A 19185-nucleotide genomic window follows, 5' to 3' on the forward strand; every position below is an offset into this window, starting at 1 on the left:
ATTTCACAAATCAAAGGATTTCTTTTTACTTTATTCATTTTATTGACTTATTTATTGAAATGTAATCATGCTACATACATAATCAGCTTAATTCTCTGACACAGTGCCGTGTGGTTTTCTCTCTGAACACCTCAAATGATTCATTGCCGTTCTGACATCATAAAATCGATACGGATAGGGCGTAATTGTCCGTGGTTTCTGTGTGTGGGGGGAGCTTACTCTCCCTCCCCTGTCAATCACAGTGATACTACCCAATCGTTCCAGTGAGTTCATCTATGTGAAAGAGGGCAGATAGCGCTTTCCTCTGCATGTGTTACATCACCCCATTATGCAGCATGAGCAGCAGTTCGAAAAAATTCACGTGTCTCGGACAGGCAGGTGTTGGTCTTCACCCTGTCGTATGATAGGAGAGCACTGACTGGGGGGCGGCACCTCACCCAGACTAAAACATGAGGAAGAAAACGGGGTTTCTGAGGGTTATAGAGCACCAGATTAACAGGAAGCTCCCTGACATCACCAGCCTCACTCCTGTTCCTCATTATTCAAGTGTCTAATTTATCTAACTATCGGCCCGGGCGCGGTCAGAGGTCAGAAGATGCAGGAAGATCTTCATGTAGATGATAGAAATCATGATCCAAATTGTGAAGCATGTTAGTAAACGTTTAATAAACACAGCAGCAGAGCAGGAAGAGCTTCATCCGTCTGATCATCTCTCTCTAACCCCTGAGTCTCACAGCTGGAGTTCAGCAACGTCAGCGCCGCGTCTCGCCTGGAGCTCAAAAATCTCTAACGTTTCACACAACCGCTTCAGGGGTTCTGCTTCAAAGCACCTGTTATAAATTTTCTAATCGCTTTTACAAACTCTTTTTAATGATGGGAATAAACTGTATACAGGACAGCGTGTAGCACATCACTCAGCAACAATATGCAAATATACTGGCACCCCTAGAGAGAGAGAGAGTTTAAAGTAAAACTCTTATTGTTGTAAAGTCAGGATCAGCCTCATGTCCTCAGAGCTCCGGGTCATGTATGTGCACCGTGTGTGTGTGTATGTGTGTATGTGTGTGTGTGTGTGTGTTTACTGGAGGACTTTGTGATATGGATACAGCGTGAGTGTGTGTGTGAAAGCTCTGATGTTGGTGATGATGATGTCAGACGGGGATGTGTGTGACGGAGAGAGGAACACCAGTTCGGACACTTGGCCATACTGAGACGTCTCCGGTTCCTCCTCAGCCGGGGGGTCATTCTCCTGTGACCCGAATCCCACCACCTGTCAATCAATCAATCAAAACATATCAAATCTCATTAACTCATTACACAAATCAGGACGTCCTGGAGGTCACTGGCATTCTCGTGCAGGATCATTTCCACTCCTGAATGATGACGAACCCCCTTAACCCACCCACCCCCCCCGCCCTGTGAGTAACAAATGCCTCCTCCCAGCTTGGCTAGTGCTCGGGGGCGGAGCTTGCATCATCTTTTCTATAGTATCAGGGATGTGTACAGCAGACGCTCCACTGATAATAAACAGATTTTTATTTAAAACATGTGTAAAAAGAAATGTGTTTATCTAACGTGTAAGGAAGGAGTCTCCACTGTCAGCGCTTTGTAATAGTCAGAGGTAAAGCTGTAACTTTAAGCTTTAATTAATACAACATTGTAATTGTGGGTAAGCTGCTGTAGTGTCAGAGGAATAAACAGCTTGGAAGCATGCTGTTAGAGGAAAATAATCAACTTCAGGGTGTTACGTATTTATTACTGTGTCATTAACACGTCACTTACGTGCACGCTGAGTCTCCTGCTGATCTGAGACCTGTGCTGCACGAACCAGTCAATCAGCTCAGCTTTACTGATCAGCTTCAGAGCCTTGATCTGACACACACACACACACACAGTTATCACACACACATATACACTTTTAGGTAATTGTGTGTGTGTGTGTGTGTGTGTGAGAGACACTGACCTCATGCTGGAGTCGGTCGTAGACGTACTGTTGGGTGATGACCTCGTTCCAGTGTCGCTCCACCTCCTCCCCTAAGTGTGTGTCCTCACACTGCTTCAACTTCACTAGCGCCGTCACATGACTCCTGAACGCATCATCAGTCAGCGCCGCCAGCGTCTCTCCAAAGCTCTGCAGGAACTCCTCCATCTTCATCTCCACATGCTCTGTACTGTAACACACACACACACACACCTCATTTAAATAATTTTAATAAAAAACGATCATGACGTCAGCAGCAAGCCCCAAAACTCTACATTACATAATACTGCTTATACATTGTGTTAATTGGTACAGTCATGTCACATGATCGTGTTTGTGAATAGCCCATTGGCTGATTGATCCCCGCCCTTGTTGACTCAGCGGCGCAGGAGACTCACCTGAACTTGGTGGCCTGCGTCTCCACAGTGATGGAGAAGCCGAGGATGCCAGAGGTGTTTCTGCAGGTGGGGTAGACATGATACCTGCAGGACAAACCCACCCCCCCACACACACACATACATGTTAAAGAATGACAGAACATGAGGGAGGAGGGAAAGGTCTGATCCGCGACTCACCCCAGAGTCTCTTTAGTCCTGAGGAAGTCGAAGCACGGCTCCTCCATGTGCATCTGTAACACACATGCACACAAACACTGATAATTACAGAGGCCCCTCCTCCTTCACTGAGACTGAGTCACAGAGGCCGTGCCTCCCTCATTAGCTTGACTTACGGAGGCTCCTCCTCCTTCACTGAGACCGAGTCACAGTGGTCACGCCTCCTTTATTAACACTGACAGTAACCACAACTCCTTCAAAGGCACTAATTCACAGAAACCATGCCTCCATCATGAACAATTACTTAGGGGCCACACCCCTTCATTAGCATTGACTCACATAGGCCCCTCCTTCTTCACTAGGACCGAGTCACACAAGCCACGCATCCCTTACTGAGGCACAGAGACCACTGCGTGTCAGTTTGAAGTACTGTAAAGTTGGCAATTGGTAGGCTGCTGTAAGGCATACTATGACATCATCTCAAAAACAAACACACTCACCACCAGCAGCTCCATCAGTGTGTGCTCTCGCAGGTTCTTCGCTCCAGACTGAAAAACACAACAACAATTACAGCTGAAAGCAGCGATGAATGGTCCTTCACACCCGGGTGCATGTTGGGTCTGCCCCGCCAGGGGAATGCCATTCCATTTTTTTTTTAGCACTTACATGTTGTTAGAAGTGTATCACGATGTAAAATGAATCATTTCTTGTTGCCAGCAGGTGGCACTATGACTATTACTCAATCTTGGCATGTAGAGATCTTCAGGCCGGGACATGTATCAAACATGTGAAGTTTGGAGCAGACTGGACATTCTATGTTTGAGTTATACCAACTTCCTTTTTCATGGCGAAACATCGAAATTTGTGAGACCACCACGCGCACTCCGTGCAGCAAAAACTCAAAAGCTTCACAATTTAGCATCGTCTATGCCTATCGATCTATTGACCAAATATGACGCCGATCTGATGAAATCACTAGGAGTTCATTAAAAAACGAGGCCTGGAATTGGCAAAAAACGGAACAAAAATCTCAGAGAAAAATCAAAATGCTGACTTCCTGTTGAGTTTAGGGCAGGGGTTCAAGAGACGTTTTTGTAGGTATGGCGATCTTATACAGGTGTACCGAATTTCGTACATGTAGGTGAAACGTGGCGCGAGGCGCACATCGTTGAAATTTTGTAGGTGGTGCTGTTGATCCATTTTGCCACAATCAATTCTGGAACCCCTATCAGATGTAAATTGTCACCGGTTCTGACGCATCTGCAAAGTTTTGTGTTTTCGGGTATGTTTAGGATCTCTGAACGCGATTCATTTCGGAAAATAATAATAATAATAATAATAAACGGAGCAGATCCAATAGGGCTTCGCACCAACGGTGCTCGGGGCCGAATAAAAAGAACTGAATTTCCGCACGACTGTAACTCCATCGCCATTTAACATTTAATTACTACAAATTCTTATTTTAGAACAACAACAGCTAGAATAATAATAACAATATCAGAGGATTTGTACCTGGTAATAAACAGTGACTTCTGAGTTCGCGTCTCCTTTACTGAGAGACTTCACTTTACACACACTGCGTGTCTGCGGCAGCTCCACCACCCTGAACTGAACAGGTACTTCTGCTGACAACTTCCTGTACTGTAGCTTACTGAAACACACACACACACACACACACACACACACACGTGCGCGCGTCACCACCTGAACACATGGAACATACCAATCTAACTTTAATAACAAACATATGACATGTTAACAGATGTTACTCACTGTGTGAGGTAGTTCAGAAAGTCAATGGCCTCCTGCAGATAACATAAACACACATGGTTTTAACACACACACACACACACACACCCATAGCTTTATTTATGAAATTTCAGCTTCACACACACACACCACTGCCAATACTTTCATCGTCAGGTAAACTGCGGAGACGTTTTAGTGCAAATAATAAAAAAGTTGTGTTAGCGCTGTAATCATCAGTTAATGCTGAGAAAACTGGCAGAGTCGGGCCTGAGAACCGTGTGAAGCATGATGGTGGCAGCATCACTGAGAGTACCGATTACCTCTGAGTTATGGAGGACCTTCACTTCATAAGCACGTGATTACTTTTGATAAAAGATGTGTGTATTATGGGATGGATCAGTTTCCGTGTTTTGGCGTGTCTAACGCACTAAAGCTGAAGAATATGTGTTATGTCTAATCACACATCAATGATATAGAATCTGTTATTAGGCCACGCCCCTTTCTGCCATCATCCCTATTACTCTCAGCCAATCAGAGCGCCCCGTGATGGGTGTGTCTTGTATACCGTACGAGTGAGGTTCCCCTGCACCAGTCCCTCGGCGTAAAGCTCCGCCTTAAAGCTGCATACAAACTCCATCAGCTCATCCACACTGATCCCCTCCACCACCGCCTGGTGTTTCTGCACCACTGACCACCGCTCGGCCTCTAGGATCAACAAGCGCACGTCCCTGGAGAGACACACACACACACCACCATCATCATCAACATCATCTTCATCTTCACACACACACACACACATCATCATCATATTTTTCACTCACTCGCACACACATACACACCACTATCATCATCATCTTCACACACACACACATCATCATCATCATCTTCACTCACTCACACACACACGGACACAAACACCATCATCATCATCATCATCATCATCATCACTCACTCACACACACACCACCACCATCATCATCATCATCATCATCATCATCTTCACTCACTCACACACACACCACCACCATCATCATCATCATCATCATCATCATCATCATCTTCACTCACTCACACACAAACACACGGACACACACACCATCATCATCATCATCATCATCATCATCTTCCCTCACTCTCACACACACACACACACAAACTCGCACGCACACCACCATCATCATCACACACACACACACACATCATCATCATCATATTCTTCACTCACTCACTCACACACACACACCACCACCACCACCACCACCATCATCATCATCTTCACTCACTCACACACACACTCTGACTAGCATGAAATAAAGAAACTAAAATCTAGGTTTATTGCATGTGCTTTAGCACCGTTTCGGTTAGCGCGTGAACACACTCACTTGGCGAGTTTCTCTGGCTTTATCAGGATATTAAAGTAAGACTTCTTCAGCTGCTCGGTGAACATGCTGAAGACGTCCGGTGGCACAGAGAAATCAGACAGATGATCCACAATCAGATTAAACAGCAGCTGCACAGAAAACAGCACATACAAACCAAGGTCAAGGTTGAGGCTGAGGTAGTTTTGTGTGCGTGTGTGTGTGTGTGTGTGTGTGTCTCACCCGTAGTTTATGGTTGAACCCTTTGACCTTGATGACGAGTCCATGTTCCTCCGCTGTGAGTTTGTACTCGAGCTGAGCCACGTCTGCCTCATACGCCGGCTCCGAAACGTTATACAGCAACACGTTCACAAATACGTCAAACAGGACCAGACTGAGGGACAGAGAGCAAGACAGACAGACCGTGACACAGACAGAAAGTGAGACAGACAGAGAGTGAGACAGACAGAGATTGAGACAGACAGAGATTGAGACAGAGAAGACATACGCTCATCCTTAAAAATATTTGAGCTTTGAAAAACTCCATTCTTACTTCTTAGGGGACTTCTGTATCAGCGGGGAGATGAGATGGAACCACACATAGGCTAACAGAGAGAGAGAGAGGGAGAGAGAGAGAGAGATTGAAACCCTGAGTTCTTTACTTTTCTAGAATATTACCTAACTTAAAGAAGGTCACATGATCAGAGTTACAGTTTACCTCCACATTTCCTCACAGGTTTATTTATCCCTATCAGAATACAACCTTAAATTACCATGACAACCGCCGTCTGTTCAGCGCCAACATCAGCTAAGCAAGCCAGCTAGCAAGACAGCTTAGCATGCAGGTTCTGAAGCTAAATGCTTCCAGTCAGTACATCTTTATCCTATTGTAATTAACATATTTTAGCATATCAGACCATGACTGGTTCAAACTGTTTATTCCTTTCTTAGAGCGTTATAATTATTAGGGGTGAATTTAAGAGTGTTTAAGGAACATTTCAGAACACACCTTTAGGAATTTTGAATTTGTTGTCCTTCTTGTACCACACACACCCTCGGGCAGTGTCTGAGACTTTAACAGGAAACTCTGTGTCCTCACAGTCCGAGGGTTTCAGTGTAAAGTCCGTCGCTGAGGAGAACAGAACACACAACACTATGAGCACGAAGGCTGTGTGTGTGTGTGTATGTGTGTGTATGAGTGTGTGTGTCTCACCGATGAACTGGTTTTCAGCAGGAAGGTGGAAGTCTGAATTTAGCTCTAAGTCTGAGGCCCAGCGGTCGCTCCACTGTTGCTGGATATCTGCAGCACAACAGCACTATGTTAGCATGCTAACACATCCTGAGCTAATACACAATACGCCAACACATCCTGAGCTAATACACACTCTACACTAACACACTCTATGCTAACACATACTATGCTAACACGCTATCATTCAGTGAACAGATTGTGGTTCCTTCCTTAGCCATTCACTAGTGCACTAGACAGTGTACTATATAAACTAGTGTAGTGGTATGTCATCTTTTTACTGCAGTCTGTTAATCCCCACGGTAACCTTCACACACACACACACACACACCCTCAACACTGTACTGAGTGCCGAACCACTTCTCCTGCAGAGGACAGAGACCCTCATGTTCCGGAGACAGCAGCAGCAAGTTTACTTTGTCTGCAGTGAGGAGATTTAGGACAGAGCCGATCACCTGATACACAAAGAGAAAGAAAAGAGCAGCGTTAGCTAATTAGCCTTATCTATTAGCACTGTCAGTTGTATAGCCTGTTTTTTAACAGGCTAACACACAGTACTTATCTGTAGCAAACAGTTAGCACTAGATTGCTAAGTTGCTAAAGGTGTGTGTGTGTTTACCTCTGGATTAAACTCGAACAGCAGCTGATCTCCTGTCAGGAAATCCTCTTTAGCAAACAGCTGCATGTTCTCACACACATCCTCCACGTACTCGATCGGATCTGTCTACACACACACACACAATTATATCATTCACATCATTCCCACTGATAATGCTATTAAAAGCTAACATTTCCTGCTAAAAACACACACAGTGCTGAAGTTAACGCTAATGGATAAAAGATCTGTCATTTTTTACACACTGATAATGCTAACGTAAATGCTAGCCTTAAAAGAATGACACTTCACATTTCATTAGCACATTAATGCTAATACCAGAAAAAGGCTACTTTACATTATTCGCACATTGTTATTGCTAATGCTAATAACAAAATCACTACACTAATGCTAATAAATGAATGCTAATTAGCATACCTGTTCTAGGTAGCGGAACTCATTAGCTTCAATCTTCTGGATTTCCTCATAAATTCTGCACAAACATCGTTTAGTTTTAAAGAATAACAGAGTGGAACGTCTGATTGCATACGTGTGCATGTGTGTCACGTGACTACAGAAGAACATGTAATAACAGGAAGTGTCTTACCTGAGCTGAGGGCCGAGACGCTGCAGCATCTTCACGTACTGAAACACCAGATCAGCGACCTGTACACCAATTACACCTTTATCGACACCTTAAATTACACCTTTATCTACACCTTAAACTACAATTACACCTTTAACTACACCAATTACATTTAACTATACCTTTAACTACATCTTAAACTACACCTTTATCTACACCTTAAACTACACCAATTACACCTTATACTACACCTTTAACTACACCAATTACACCTTAAACTAGACCTTAAATCTACACCTTAAACTACACCAATTACAACTTTAACTACAACTTTGACTACACCAATTACAGCTTTATCTACACTTTTAACAGCACAAATTACACCTTTAACTACATCTTAAACTACACCTTTATTTACACATTAAACTACACCAATTACACCTTAAACTACACCTCACACTACACCTTTATCTACACCTTTAACTACACCAATTACACATTAAACTACACCAATTGCAATTTTAACTACACCTTTGTCTATACCTTACACTACACCAATTACACCATTATCTACACCTTAAACTACTTCAATTACACCTTTAACTACACCTTAAACTACACAAACTACACTTTAAACTGAACTTTTAACTACACCAATTACACCTTTAACACCTTAAACTACACCTATAAATACACCTTTATCTACACCAATTAAACATTTAACTACACCTTAAACTACACTTTTAACTACACCTTTAACTACACCAGTAACACCTTAAACTACACCTTTAATTACACATTCAACTACATCATTAACTACACCTTCAATTACACCCTTAATTACACCTTCATTAACCATCCCTATGAACTGTACTCTACGTAGTGTACCCTATGTAGTGTCCCTATGTAGTGCAGACCTGGTAGAAGTTCTGGAAGCCCTGGTCAGTGAGTGTGATGTTGATGCTGAAGATGGAGTAAGTGGAGTTCTGATCAAACCCAGTCTCACTGTTACCACCATACAGAGCCAACGCCCAACACCTACATACACACACACACACATATTAATGTATGGGTAAAGAATGAAAGTGTGTGTGTGTGAGAGAGAGAGACAGAGACGTACTTCTTCCGGAGCAGAGACAGGATGCTTCCGGCTCCTTCATGACCGATGAGCCAGGCCAGATAGTGTAACGGCTTCACCCTACAACACACACACACACAGGTAGTGTGAACTTATACATCAACCCAGGTACATCAGCTGATCTTCATTAGCCTGAGTATTTTAGCCCAAGTAAATTAGTCTCAGTCATTACCCTGGGCCGAACGCTGATACAAAAGGCAGGTAAGCAGGTAACCGAGTTCAGGTAAGTTAACTCACTTTTATGATCCCAGGTAATACAGCTTAGTGTTGTTGGCAAAGGTAAACCTTTCACTCAAGTGAACTCACCTGTAGTGTTTCTCCTGAGGGGGAAATGCCCAGGTGATGGTGAGGGAGTGTTCTTTTCTCACAGGTACCACTACCACACACACAGAAATAATGTTTCTCAAATGTGTGCTTTTATGAAATGTGGTGAGAAGACAATGTGAATGGTTGTGATTGGGGTGTGTGGACAGGGACACGCCCACAGTGCACTGATGGTGGAATATATAATGAATGGGGTGTATGGATTGGGACACGCCCACACTCCTTTACCTCGGTACAGTTTGTTGAAGGCCGGAGTGTTAAACGGCTCAAGCAGGTGAGAGAAGTCAGGTCTGGGCAGACCACTGCAACATCAAACAAAAGGTGTTATTATTATTATTATTATTATTATTATTATTATTAAACAAAGAAAGAACAAAAAGTAGAGGAAAGAAGAACAAGGAACAAAAAAGGAAAGAAAGAAAAAAAGAAAGAAGATGAAATAAACGTGTTTAAAGCAAAAGTAAAAAGAAGGAAATAGAAAGTGTAGAAAGAAGAAAAAACAAAGAAGAAATGAACAAAAAAAACAGAAAAGGGGAAAAAAAATCGAGAAGTAAAGAAAGTGGAAAGCGAAGCTGCTGATCGGTCAGCTCGTCACAGTCTGTCAGTGTGATTCACTGTGAAAACTTCCCGGGTTCCGTCCTAATTCAGTAATCAGTAGTGTTATGTGCACTGCACTCACGGTTGTGTCCTAACAGCCCTCAGTGCATTTCTGCTACTCACTTGTTAGGGACGTTGCTGAAGATCTCTCTGACCCACTGCTCCAGAGTGTCCAGCGTCTCTGACGGACAAACGACAGGAAACAAACAGCAGCATTCTCTTAGGGTTTTACATGCGCCCTAGGACAAAGTGTGCACTTTTGTCACACACTTGTAACGGCTAAATAACTCGTTAACTAGCTAGCGAGAGTGAAAACTGATTTGCTAAATAGTTAGCTAACCAAGAATGCCTGGTTTATCAATTAGATAGCACTATAAATAGCTAGGTAATAAAGTAAAACACTTGACACTTCACTCGAGTAGCAGAACAGCCCTTTAACCAAGGGGAAGTGACCAAGGGGGAGTGTATAAAACAGAAATGAGGTGCGTTAGCGTAACTTACCTCTGGACTGCACGGCTAGCGTCATGTAGTGAGCAGAGTAGTGTCTCTTCCAGAACTTTCTCAGACGTTTGTACACGTTTATCTTGTTTTTCTTCGGCTCGGTCTTCAGAGTCTGTGCGTTCCCTTTCACAATAAAAGCACACCGCGTTAGTTAGGGTACAGGATATTTGGGACACAACCCAGAACAGGACCATTAGCGTGTATGGAGCACATATTAGCAAAGAGAAAAAAGGAACAAAGAAGAAAGAAAACAAACAACACAAATTGTGTCACAATTGAGCTGTGACACAATGCTATCGCTTTTCAAAATGGCAGAACCCACAAGAGCTGTTAGCAGTTGATGCTAACTGTGTCACTAAAGGCTTTTAAAAAAATTTATTTATTAAGCATATTTGAGGTAAATTTTGGTTTTCCAGATGTTTCTGTCTCGTTTCCACAGCCACTTATAAAGACTTAAAGGCTATGTGCTAGCATGTTACCATGTACATGACAAGAAAACAACACGTCTTACAACACCTGCCTTTTCTGATAATTTGCATAATATGTACAGAATTATAAAATAATAATAATAATAATAATAATAATAATAATAATGAAGTAATAAGATTAATTTGTCTCTTTTGTATTTTGCAAGGATTTGGTGTGGGTTTTGTCATGCTGCCTGTTCAACCCAATTTTTTGACAGCCTTGTTTTTTAAGAAAATAATAGACAACAAACAACAGCTGCAGAAATTAGGGAAAAAAGCTGAAATTAACTTAATATTTAATTTTTAATTGTAGTGTATTTACTGCAATAATACTGAAATCTCGTTATGAATCTGGTGCTGCTAGTTTTTGTGTGTAAATGGATGAATATTTTACCTTAGCGACACTAGCAATAATTAGCACATCACATCGTTACATGAGGTAACATACATACTGATTTACAGTTCAGTTCTTGATATAACTTGTGTTAACAGCTGTGTGTAACTGAGCCATGGCCCGGTGTGGACACTCACCCCAGCAGAACTTAGCCATGGGGTGATGGGGTTTAGCCAGACTGCCGAACAGCATCTCCTTACGGTGCGAATCTGACGGCTTTGCTAACTGATACTCTGAAATAGAACAAAACATTCACACAAACCTTCGTTAATGTTTACTCAGGGTTCTTTTTCCAAATCCCGTGTCCTGAGTTTCAGTACGTTATTAATAATAACCTGTAGTGAAATTATAAGATTTGTAAGGTGCTAGGCTAATACAGGCATGGCGAGATCATATCTAGTCGAGATTTTAGTTTTCAGTTCGGGTACGTTAGCCTGCAGGGACAACTTACAATCTTTTCAGAATGAGGAACACATGGGTTTGTGGAAATTCTTACAAAGTATAAAGCCGTGATATAACATTCATGGTACATCGGTTACATTTCGCTGGTGAGAATGCTAGCATGTCTCACGTTATGATGAAATCCATCAGCTAGTCAACGTTTTCTGTTAACGGTTCAAAGAGGCAAATGCGCTACATGACCATAAACACAGTTACGCGTCTGTCCCGGTTAATAATCTGCTAATTATATACTAGGACTGCATGATTATAGCCAAAATGATAATCCCGATTATTTTGATGAATACTGAGATCACGATTATTTATCACAATTATTCATTGATTTTAGGGAAAAAATTTTTATTGCACTTTCACATTTAAATAAACAGACTGCTGCTTTCACCTCCATGTTGTGCTACATTCCTGCTAATGTATAAATCTTTGCATCAAATTAGACTATGCCTTAAAGTGCATCATCTCATAGAAGCAAAATATAAATAAAACAGTACCCAAAATATAGGATAAGTAAAAATAAAAATGCCAGCAACCAAATGAAAATATGCATCAAATATAACAATATGCAACCAAATGAAAACAATTCAGGCGAATGCAGAAAAGTCAATAACAGTGTTTACAGGAGGAGAGATGCAGCCGAATAACCCAATAGAGTGTAGCATGTCATTTTGTACCGGAACCCAGAAGTTACCATCACACTGGTTTCCTCGACAAAAACCCAATAGAATTTTCCCATAGGCTTTTGTATTATTGCAAAAAATAGGCTCTGTGATAAGCAAACGTTTACAATACTAACACGTTTTGTGCATCAAAATAATTTTCACAAATTAACATAACTTTTATGAAGTTTGAAGCCTAAATACAGTCGCCAGAATAAACAGCTGACCGTATGCTATAAACAAACTACACCACGGTCGCTCGTCTTCAACGTCACCAAAAAACATTTTCCATAACACAGATTTACCATGTTTTTTGGGGGGCAATTGTGCACAGCATACCTGAACCAGTTTCAGGGTTCTACGGTAACAATTTCTTACAAAAATTACAAAAATTTAGGAGCACAGTCAAAAATTTTGGTGCATGGTTGAAGTTGAGGTTGTTTTTTTTGCTTTGTTTTTTTAGAGACGGTAACATTAATGTGCCACAATATAACACACAAGTAGGCATGAGAAATCTTGAGCTTGTCAATTATGACAGAATTTAGGAACATAGTGTGAGCCATGACAAATTATCGTACCCTCTGATAAACTAAACGTAATATTTTCAGTTAATTTTACAGGCTGTATGCAAAAAACAACAACCGTTAACTTGTTCCACCTTGTAAACAAATACAAAAAACATCAATGTTCAGTCTTTGAAGTCAGCTCCTCTTAAATATATTTAAAGCTACACTATTAGACATTTTCCACTGTCATGGTTCTGGGCTGGAGTCAGTTCTCCAACCGCTCTGTGTATATTGTGTACATATCTGAATAATCTCATAAAGGATGTGATTGGGGGAGTTTATTTACCCGTCAGATGCAAAGCGCTTTAGTTTAATGGTGTTCATTAGGGATGCACCGATCAGGATTTTTACAACCGAAACCGATCCTGATACCAATCTTTTTTGTTTAAGCTTTAATCAGGAGGTCTGTCATAAACAGTTAAATGTTACTGTTTATTGAGTTAAAATAATAGCCATAAGGAATACTGTTGGATAATTGATAAATAAACAAACATAAAATATTTATTTTTAAATATCTTAAACAATAAAGAGTCCTAATTAAAAGTAGACTAACACAAACATGATCCATATTAGGAAAAAGGCTAATATTTCCTTCTAAGGAAATAGCTTACAAAGCTTAATGTCAAATTGATATTAAATGCAACCCATAGTAATTAAACATTATTTCATTTCTCATTTTATTTATATTTTATGAAGTTATTATAATGTCTATTTTTTATATTAAATGATTTATTTTTAACTATGCACATTTTCTGTCTTTACATTTTATTAGTTTTTGTTTGCTTATCAGTTGTTCCTTTTAGATTGGTTCCCCAGTACAGTGTTGTCATGTCTGCGGATAATGTGTTTTTTGGGGGATTAAATCAAAACATGGAAACTGGAGTTGACTTTTCTTGTGATATCTGGCAACCATGAGTTTAAATAAAGTGAATGCGCTATTAGAGTTATTGAAGGAGAGCAGCAGTGTACTGTATGTTTACAGACTGAACAGTTGCTACTCTTGATTATGACTGGTGAGGAATTATTTAATAAAGAGGTCTGAATTAAAACCCACCTTGTATCCTTAACATCATTAATTTACCGTTGTCTCTACACGAGCAGGTCGCAGGTGCAGGTAATTTTGCGGGATCAATAAAAGATGGCGGTTGAGAGATCGGGAAGTTGAGAGAAGCAGATGATGTACAGAGTTACTATTGTCATTATAATGGTTTCTTTGCAGTATTTACACACTTGTTCGGTTGATTGAGATGATGAAAAGCAGTGTGAAAGTAACTGTTGCGTGGTGTAGATCCATTTTGGACTTCCTGTGGTTTTTATTCCGACTGTATTATACAACTCCGAACAGGTCACTCACACCGGTGCGAATAAACATTTATTCACAGTCGCACAAAGTTCTATTCAGTCGTAAATGTGAGTGAAATTTTCGCACTGTAGAGCCCTGAGTTTATCTGCAACGTTTTTTCCTGTTCAGCGTGATGATGTTTAATGTCCCTGACAACCTCTGTAGTGCCTTTTAGCAACATGTTAATGTCACGATTTCCCCTCCCACAAGCGAAGCTGGCAGCTGGAGCGCAAAAATGCTAACTTGGTTTCCGGGTTTTGGCGTTACAAAATGATGTCTTCCCTGCGCCACTCTATTGGCTGTAAGTTTAGGAAGCGCTTGATTTGATCTGCAGCGGAGTTTTCTATGAGCGGAGGACGAACTTTAAGCGTCACTATCGCGGTCGGTCATGTTCATGTAATCGAATCGTGGGCAGTTAAAATCACAATCGATATTCAATTAATTTTGCAGCCCTATTATATACTAATAACATGCTAAGGTGTAGTCCATCTGCCTGATGTGCATTCCCTCACCGCTGTCGACAGCCTCCACCTCTCTCTCTATGGCATCTCTGATCATCAGAGGACAGATGAAGAACTGAGCCCATCTGGAAAAAACACCAAAAACACATCACAATATAGGTAGTGTACATTTCTGACTCTAATCTATGACTCTGACTCTAATCTACATTTCTGATTCTAAACTACTGTTCTGACCCTAATCTACAGTTCTGGCTCTAATCTACATTTCTGACTCTAATCTACAATTCTGACTCTAATCTACAATTCTGACTCTAATCCGAGGTTCTGACCCTATTCTGTGATTCTGACCCTAATCTACAACTCCGAACCTAATATACTGTTCTGACTCCAATCAACAATTCTGACTCTAATCAACAACTCTGACCCTAATCCAAGGTTCTGACCCTATTCTGTGATTCTGACCTTAATCTACTGTTCTGACTCTAATCTAGGATTCTGACTCTAATGTATGACTCTGACCATAATCTACAGTTGTTACTCTTATCTACGGTTCTGATCCCAATCTAAGATTCTGACTCTGTTGTAAGACTCTGACTCTATGATTCTGAGTGTATTATCCAATTCTGGGTGTTTTTTACTTTACATTTTTTGACGTACCTGTCGAGAGCTTCTCGAAATTTCTTCCTCTGCACGTCGAACTGGAACACAGTCCTCTCACAGTCAGTGGAGGCATTATCACTGCCGCCGTGTTTCTTCAGGAACGCATCGAATCCGTTCTCACGCGGATATTTCTCACTGCCCATAAACACCACTAACATGGAGCAAGAACGAGCGAGAGAGAGAGAGAGAGAGAGAAAGAGAGAGAAAAATATATCAGGCAGCGATATGTCACGTAAGATCTTATGATTTAGACACAGCCCATGTAATATTCTGGAACTGCAGTGAGGATTTTAGATGCAGAAGGGAAACTAGACTGAAGATGACAGAGTGCACAGAATGTTCCAGAGGGATGTGCTAAAGAGATGCACTGAGGACTTGCAGTAGATTTGAGAGTTCTGAGTGGTACTGAGGATACGGGAACTGCGCTCAGGATGAGGATCTTAGGAAATATTTCACACTAGTTTAAATTGATTCTACAGTCAACTACACACATTCGGAAAAGACTTTTTTTCCAGTTCTTTAATTTTATTTTGTCTTAATTGACTGTTAACACTTCCCAAAGCAATTCCTTCTGGAGAGGTTGTCGTTTAAAGCTAAATAAAACCCGTGCACAGAGCGAGAGCATGAACTCCGTCATGTGTGAAAGAGCGCTTATGGTTACTATTCAATCCCACACAGCTCAGAGTCAGATCAGCCACGAATGCCGGATTTCCTCAAAGACGCCGAAGCTGAGCGATATTCAGGGTAACCGTGATGAGCGTCCATGCTGCGCGCTCTCAGTTTCAGAATCAGTGAATTCAGCTGAGCCTTCAGATTGTCCACACATCAAATCCTGCCATTTATTATTATTTCGCACACATGTTTCACTGATTTGTTAATTCTCATTGTTGAAAGTGTAAAAAAAAGCCACAGGAGAAACAGAGACATACACCAAGATGCAAACAGAAGGTTCTAGAAATGCAGTGTGGATTATTGGGGTATGTCAAGAAACCTAGAACTTCACACACAAACACACACTACACAGAGCATGAAGGGAAGACTGAGACATGGAGTGATATCAGTGCTGAGGTAGACGTGTATACACTCACTGTGTTCCAGGAAGTGGGCGAGACCCGGCAGGTCCTCAGGGTCACTGAAACTCCCCACACCGATACACAGGGCTGCTGCTGACTGTCTCACACACACGTGAATAAATATACTGAAAAAACCCCCACCATACACATAATTATGACCTCCCATGAATTTGACCCTATTCTGTTTCCACATTCCTTATATGGTCATAGTTTCCTGTCTCCCTCTCTCTCTCTCTTAACAGGTTCCACGTGTTTCTTGTTTTCTGGCACTTCGTGTAAATTTTAACAGAGTTAGCATCTAGACGTAAACAATTATTAGATTTTGGACAGGCACTAATGATAAAAAGGACAGAAAGACGAACATCCCAAACAGCTGGAGTTACTAGTTGAGTTAGCTTATACGCTAGCCACACAGGCATCCGTTTTATGTGCTTTGTTAGCTTTAACAGTGTAGTGGAACTAGCGTGTGTATTAGGGGTGTGTGTGTGTGTGTGAAATGTCACTGACCTGTTTCTCCGAATTCTTCTTTTTCTTCTTCACCTCCTCCTCCTCATCGTCACTGTCCTGCTCATCATCATCTTCCTCTGACTCATCATCTGTTCCCTCTCCTGAATCATCTTCCTCCTCTTCATCTTCCTCTTCTTCTTCCTCATCATCGTCGTCATCATCATCGTCATCTGATTTCCCTTCAGAGCTGCTGAAGTCTGAGATCAGCAAAGCACGAAGGCCATTATTCAACTCTATATACCTGAGAGAGACAGAGAGAGAGACAGAAAGAGAAAGACAGACAGAGTCAGAGAGAGATAGAGACAGAGAGACAGACACTGAGGTGTGAATATGAGCATGTATGCAGTAGAAATATTATCTGTATTCTTCACTTTTGCTGTAACATGATGCCTGCACTGAGGTCCCTAGAGTTCACTGCACTTCCTGACCTCCCCTGTCCTTATGTGGTCATTGTTTCCTGTTCTCCTTATTCATTACTTCCTCATTCCTCCTTCCCAGCTCAGCGAGCCGAGGTATTACCTGTACTGTTTGGGGTCACTGGGTGACTTGATGATGTCATCGTCCCCTCGGTTCTCCTGCTGTGCTGGTCCTAGGTTTGGTTCTCCTCGGTCCGGAGCGACACTCTGAGCCGACACACTCTCCACACTCTGTGTGGACTTATTGGGCATCTCAACACGGAGAAGTGCGCACTACACCCAGAGAGGAAGGGCACAAAACAAGGGAAGGAATTAAACTAGTGACAACACACACATACACACACACTCTAACACTAACACAATTAAATTATCCTAATAAAAGGCTGTAAACCATACACACACACACACACACACACACACACACACACACACACACACCCCAACACAGCCATGTAACCTTCGCCCCACTCGAACACAAACATTCTAACACACTCACGAACACACACTAATACACATAGTAACATCAAATCGAATCTTCTTGCACAGCTGTAACACACGTTAATGATCTGAGACAGATGTGTTAGAGCAGGAAACATAAGAGATCCGAGTTAATCCAGAGTTAATCCCAGCATCATCCCCGCATGCGTGCCCGTAATGCGGGACATCAGCTGACCACACTTCTACACATTTCTACACACACTTCGCTATTATAATCACTTGTATAGAAGAGCATGGAAAGCTCACGCTCTACCGACCTGACCGGTGCGCATGAGCGGAAGTCGGCTCCAACACGTGCGCGTCAGAATGTTTTTTAGCATGTCATAGTTTCAGGTTTACACACGAGCTCCGTTATTCCGATAAACAGTGTGTTATTACAGTGTTACAGCTATCTCTCTCTCTCTCTCTCTCTCTCTCTCTCTCTCTCTCTCTCTCACACACACACACACACACACACACACACACTCACACACACACACACACACACTTACCTCGGCCAGACTTCACTCTGCTCACCTCTGATTGGCTAAAACCCCCCGGCAACAAAACTGGCTCTGATTGGCTTGGACCTAATATAATAGGGAATTCTGATTGGCCTGAGCTTCGGCACGTCGAGACTGTATTGTTTGTGCACGTGTAAAGGTTACTGATTAAATATGAAACATTTTATTTATTTACTTGTTTGTTTACCTGCTGTGCATTCATTTGCTGTGCAAATGAATAATGGTTGGTCTTTATGCCAGTTCAGTTTATGGCTCTCAATAACAGTTTGCAATGTAGCCGTGTTTAAAGTGCACACTCATAAATATAGTACACTCGTAAATATAAATAATTACAATTAAATTATTTTAATTATTCTTACCTCCCCTAGTGTTTAATACCCAAGGGTAAAAAAAGAAAAGAAAAAAAAGTTATAAATTGCAGTCCATTGATTAAACCACCAGGTGGAGCTCATAATACAGTCCAAACTTGGAGCCGTCAAATTCCTACATAATTCCTTCAGAACTCAAGTGTTCCCGGGATATTCAAGGGATATATGATAGGAAGAGGGTAGGGC

The 19185-nt window shown here is 41.6% G+C and overlaps 1 protein-coding gene across 3 annotated transcripts; it reads right to left on the reverse strand.

Annotated features, from left to right (window-relative positions):
• Position 1: 1 nt before the first annotated feature.
• On the reverse strand, positions 2-18700 carry nrd1a (nardilysin a (N-arginine dibasic convertase)). 3 transcript variants are annotated; one of them, XM_017472727.3, is made up of 31 exons: positions 18620-18700; positions 17734-17903; positions 17215-17455; positions 16723-16804; positions 15632-15785; positions 15026-15099; positions 11631-11726; positions 10633-10755; positions 10255-10312; positions 9763-9836; positions 9517-9586; positions 9193-9270; positions 8990-9110; positions 8094-8152; positions 7925-7979; positions 7511-7615; positions 7223-7346; positions 6856-6942; positions 6652-6771; positions 6196-6247; positions 5886-6036; positions 5667-5794; positions 4850-5012; positions 4309-4340; positions 4048-4186; positions 3036-3083; positions 2557-2609; positions 2380-2463; positions 1964-2171; positions 1783-1872; positions 2-1270 (listed from the first exon to the last, which is right to left on the reverse strand). In XM_017472727.3, exons 2-31 carry the CDS (start codon positions 17880-17882, stop codon positions 1079-1081), a joined length of 3210 nt encoding a protein of 1069 aa, XP_017328216.1. In that variant the 5' UTR covers positions 17883-17903; positions 18620-18700; the 3' UTR covers positions 2-1078. The 3 variants fall into 3 exon arrangements, with proteins under 3 accessions (XP_017328216.1, XP_017328214.1, XP_017328215.1); XM_017472725.3 differs by lacking the exon at positions 18620-18700 and adding an exon at positions 18386-18581; XM_017472726.3 differs by lacking the exon at positions 18620-18700 and adding an exon at positions 18188-18374.
• Between the last annotated feature and the right edge of the window lie 485 nt (positions 18701-19185).

The sequence above is a fragment of the Ictalurus punctatus genome, chromosome 7, assembly GCF_001660625.3.
Source record: "Ictalurus punctatus breed USDA103 chromosome 7, Coco_2.0, whole genome shotgun sequence".
NCBI lineage: Eukaryota > Metazoa > Chordata > Actinopteri > Siluriformes > Ictaluridae > Ictalurus > Ictalurus punctatus.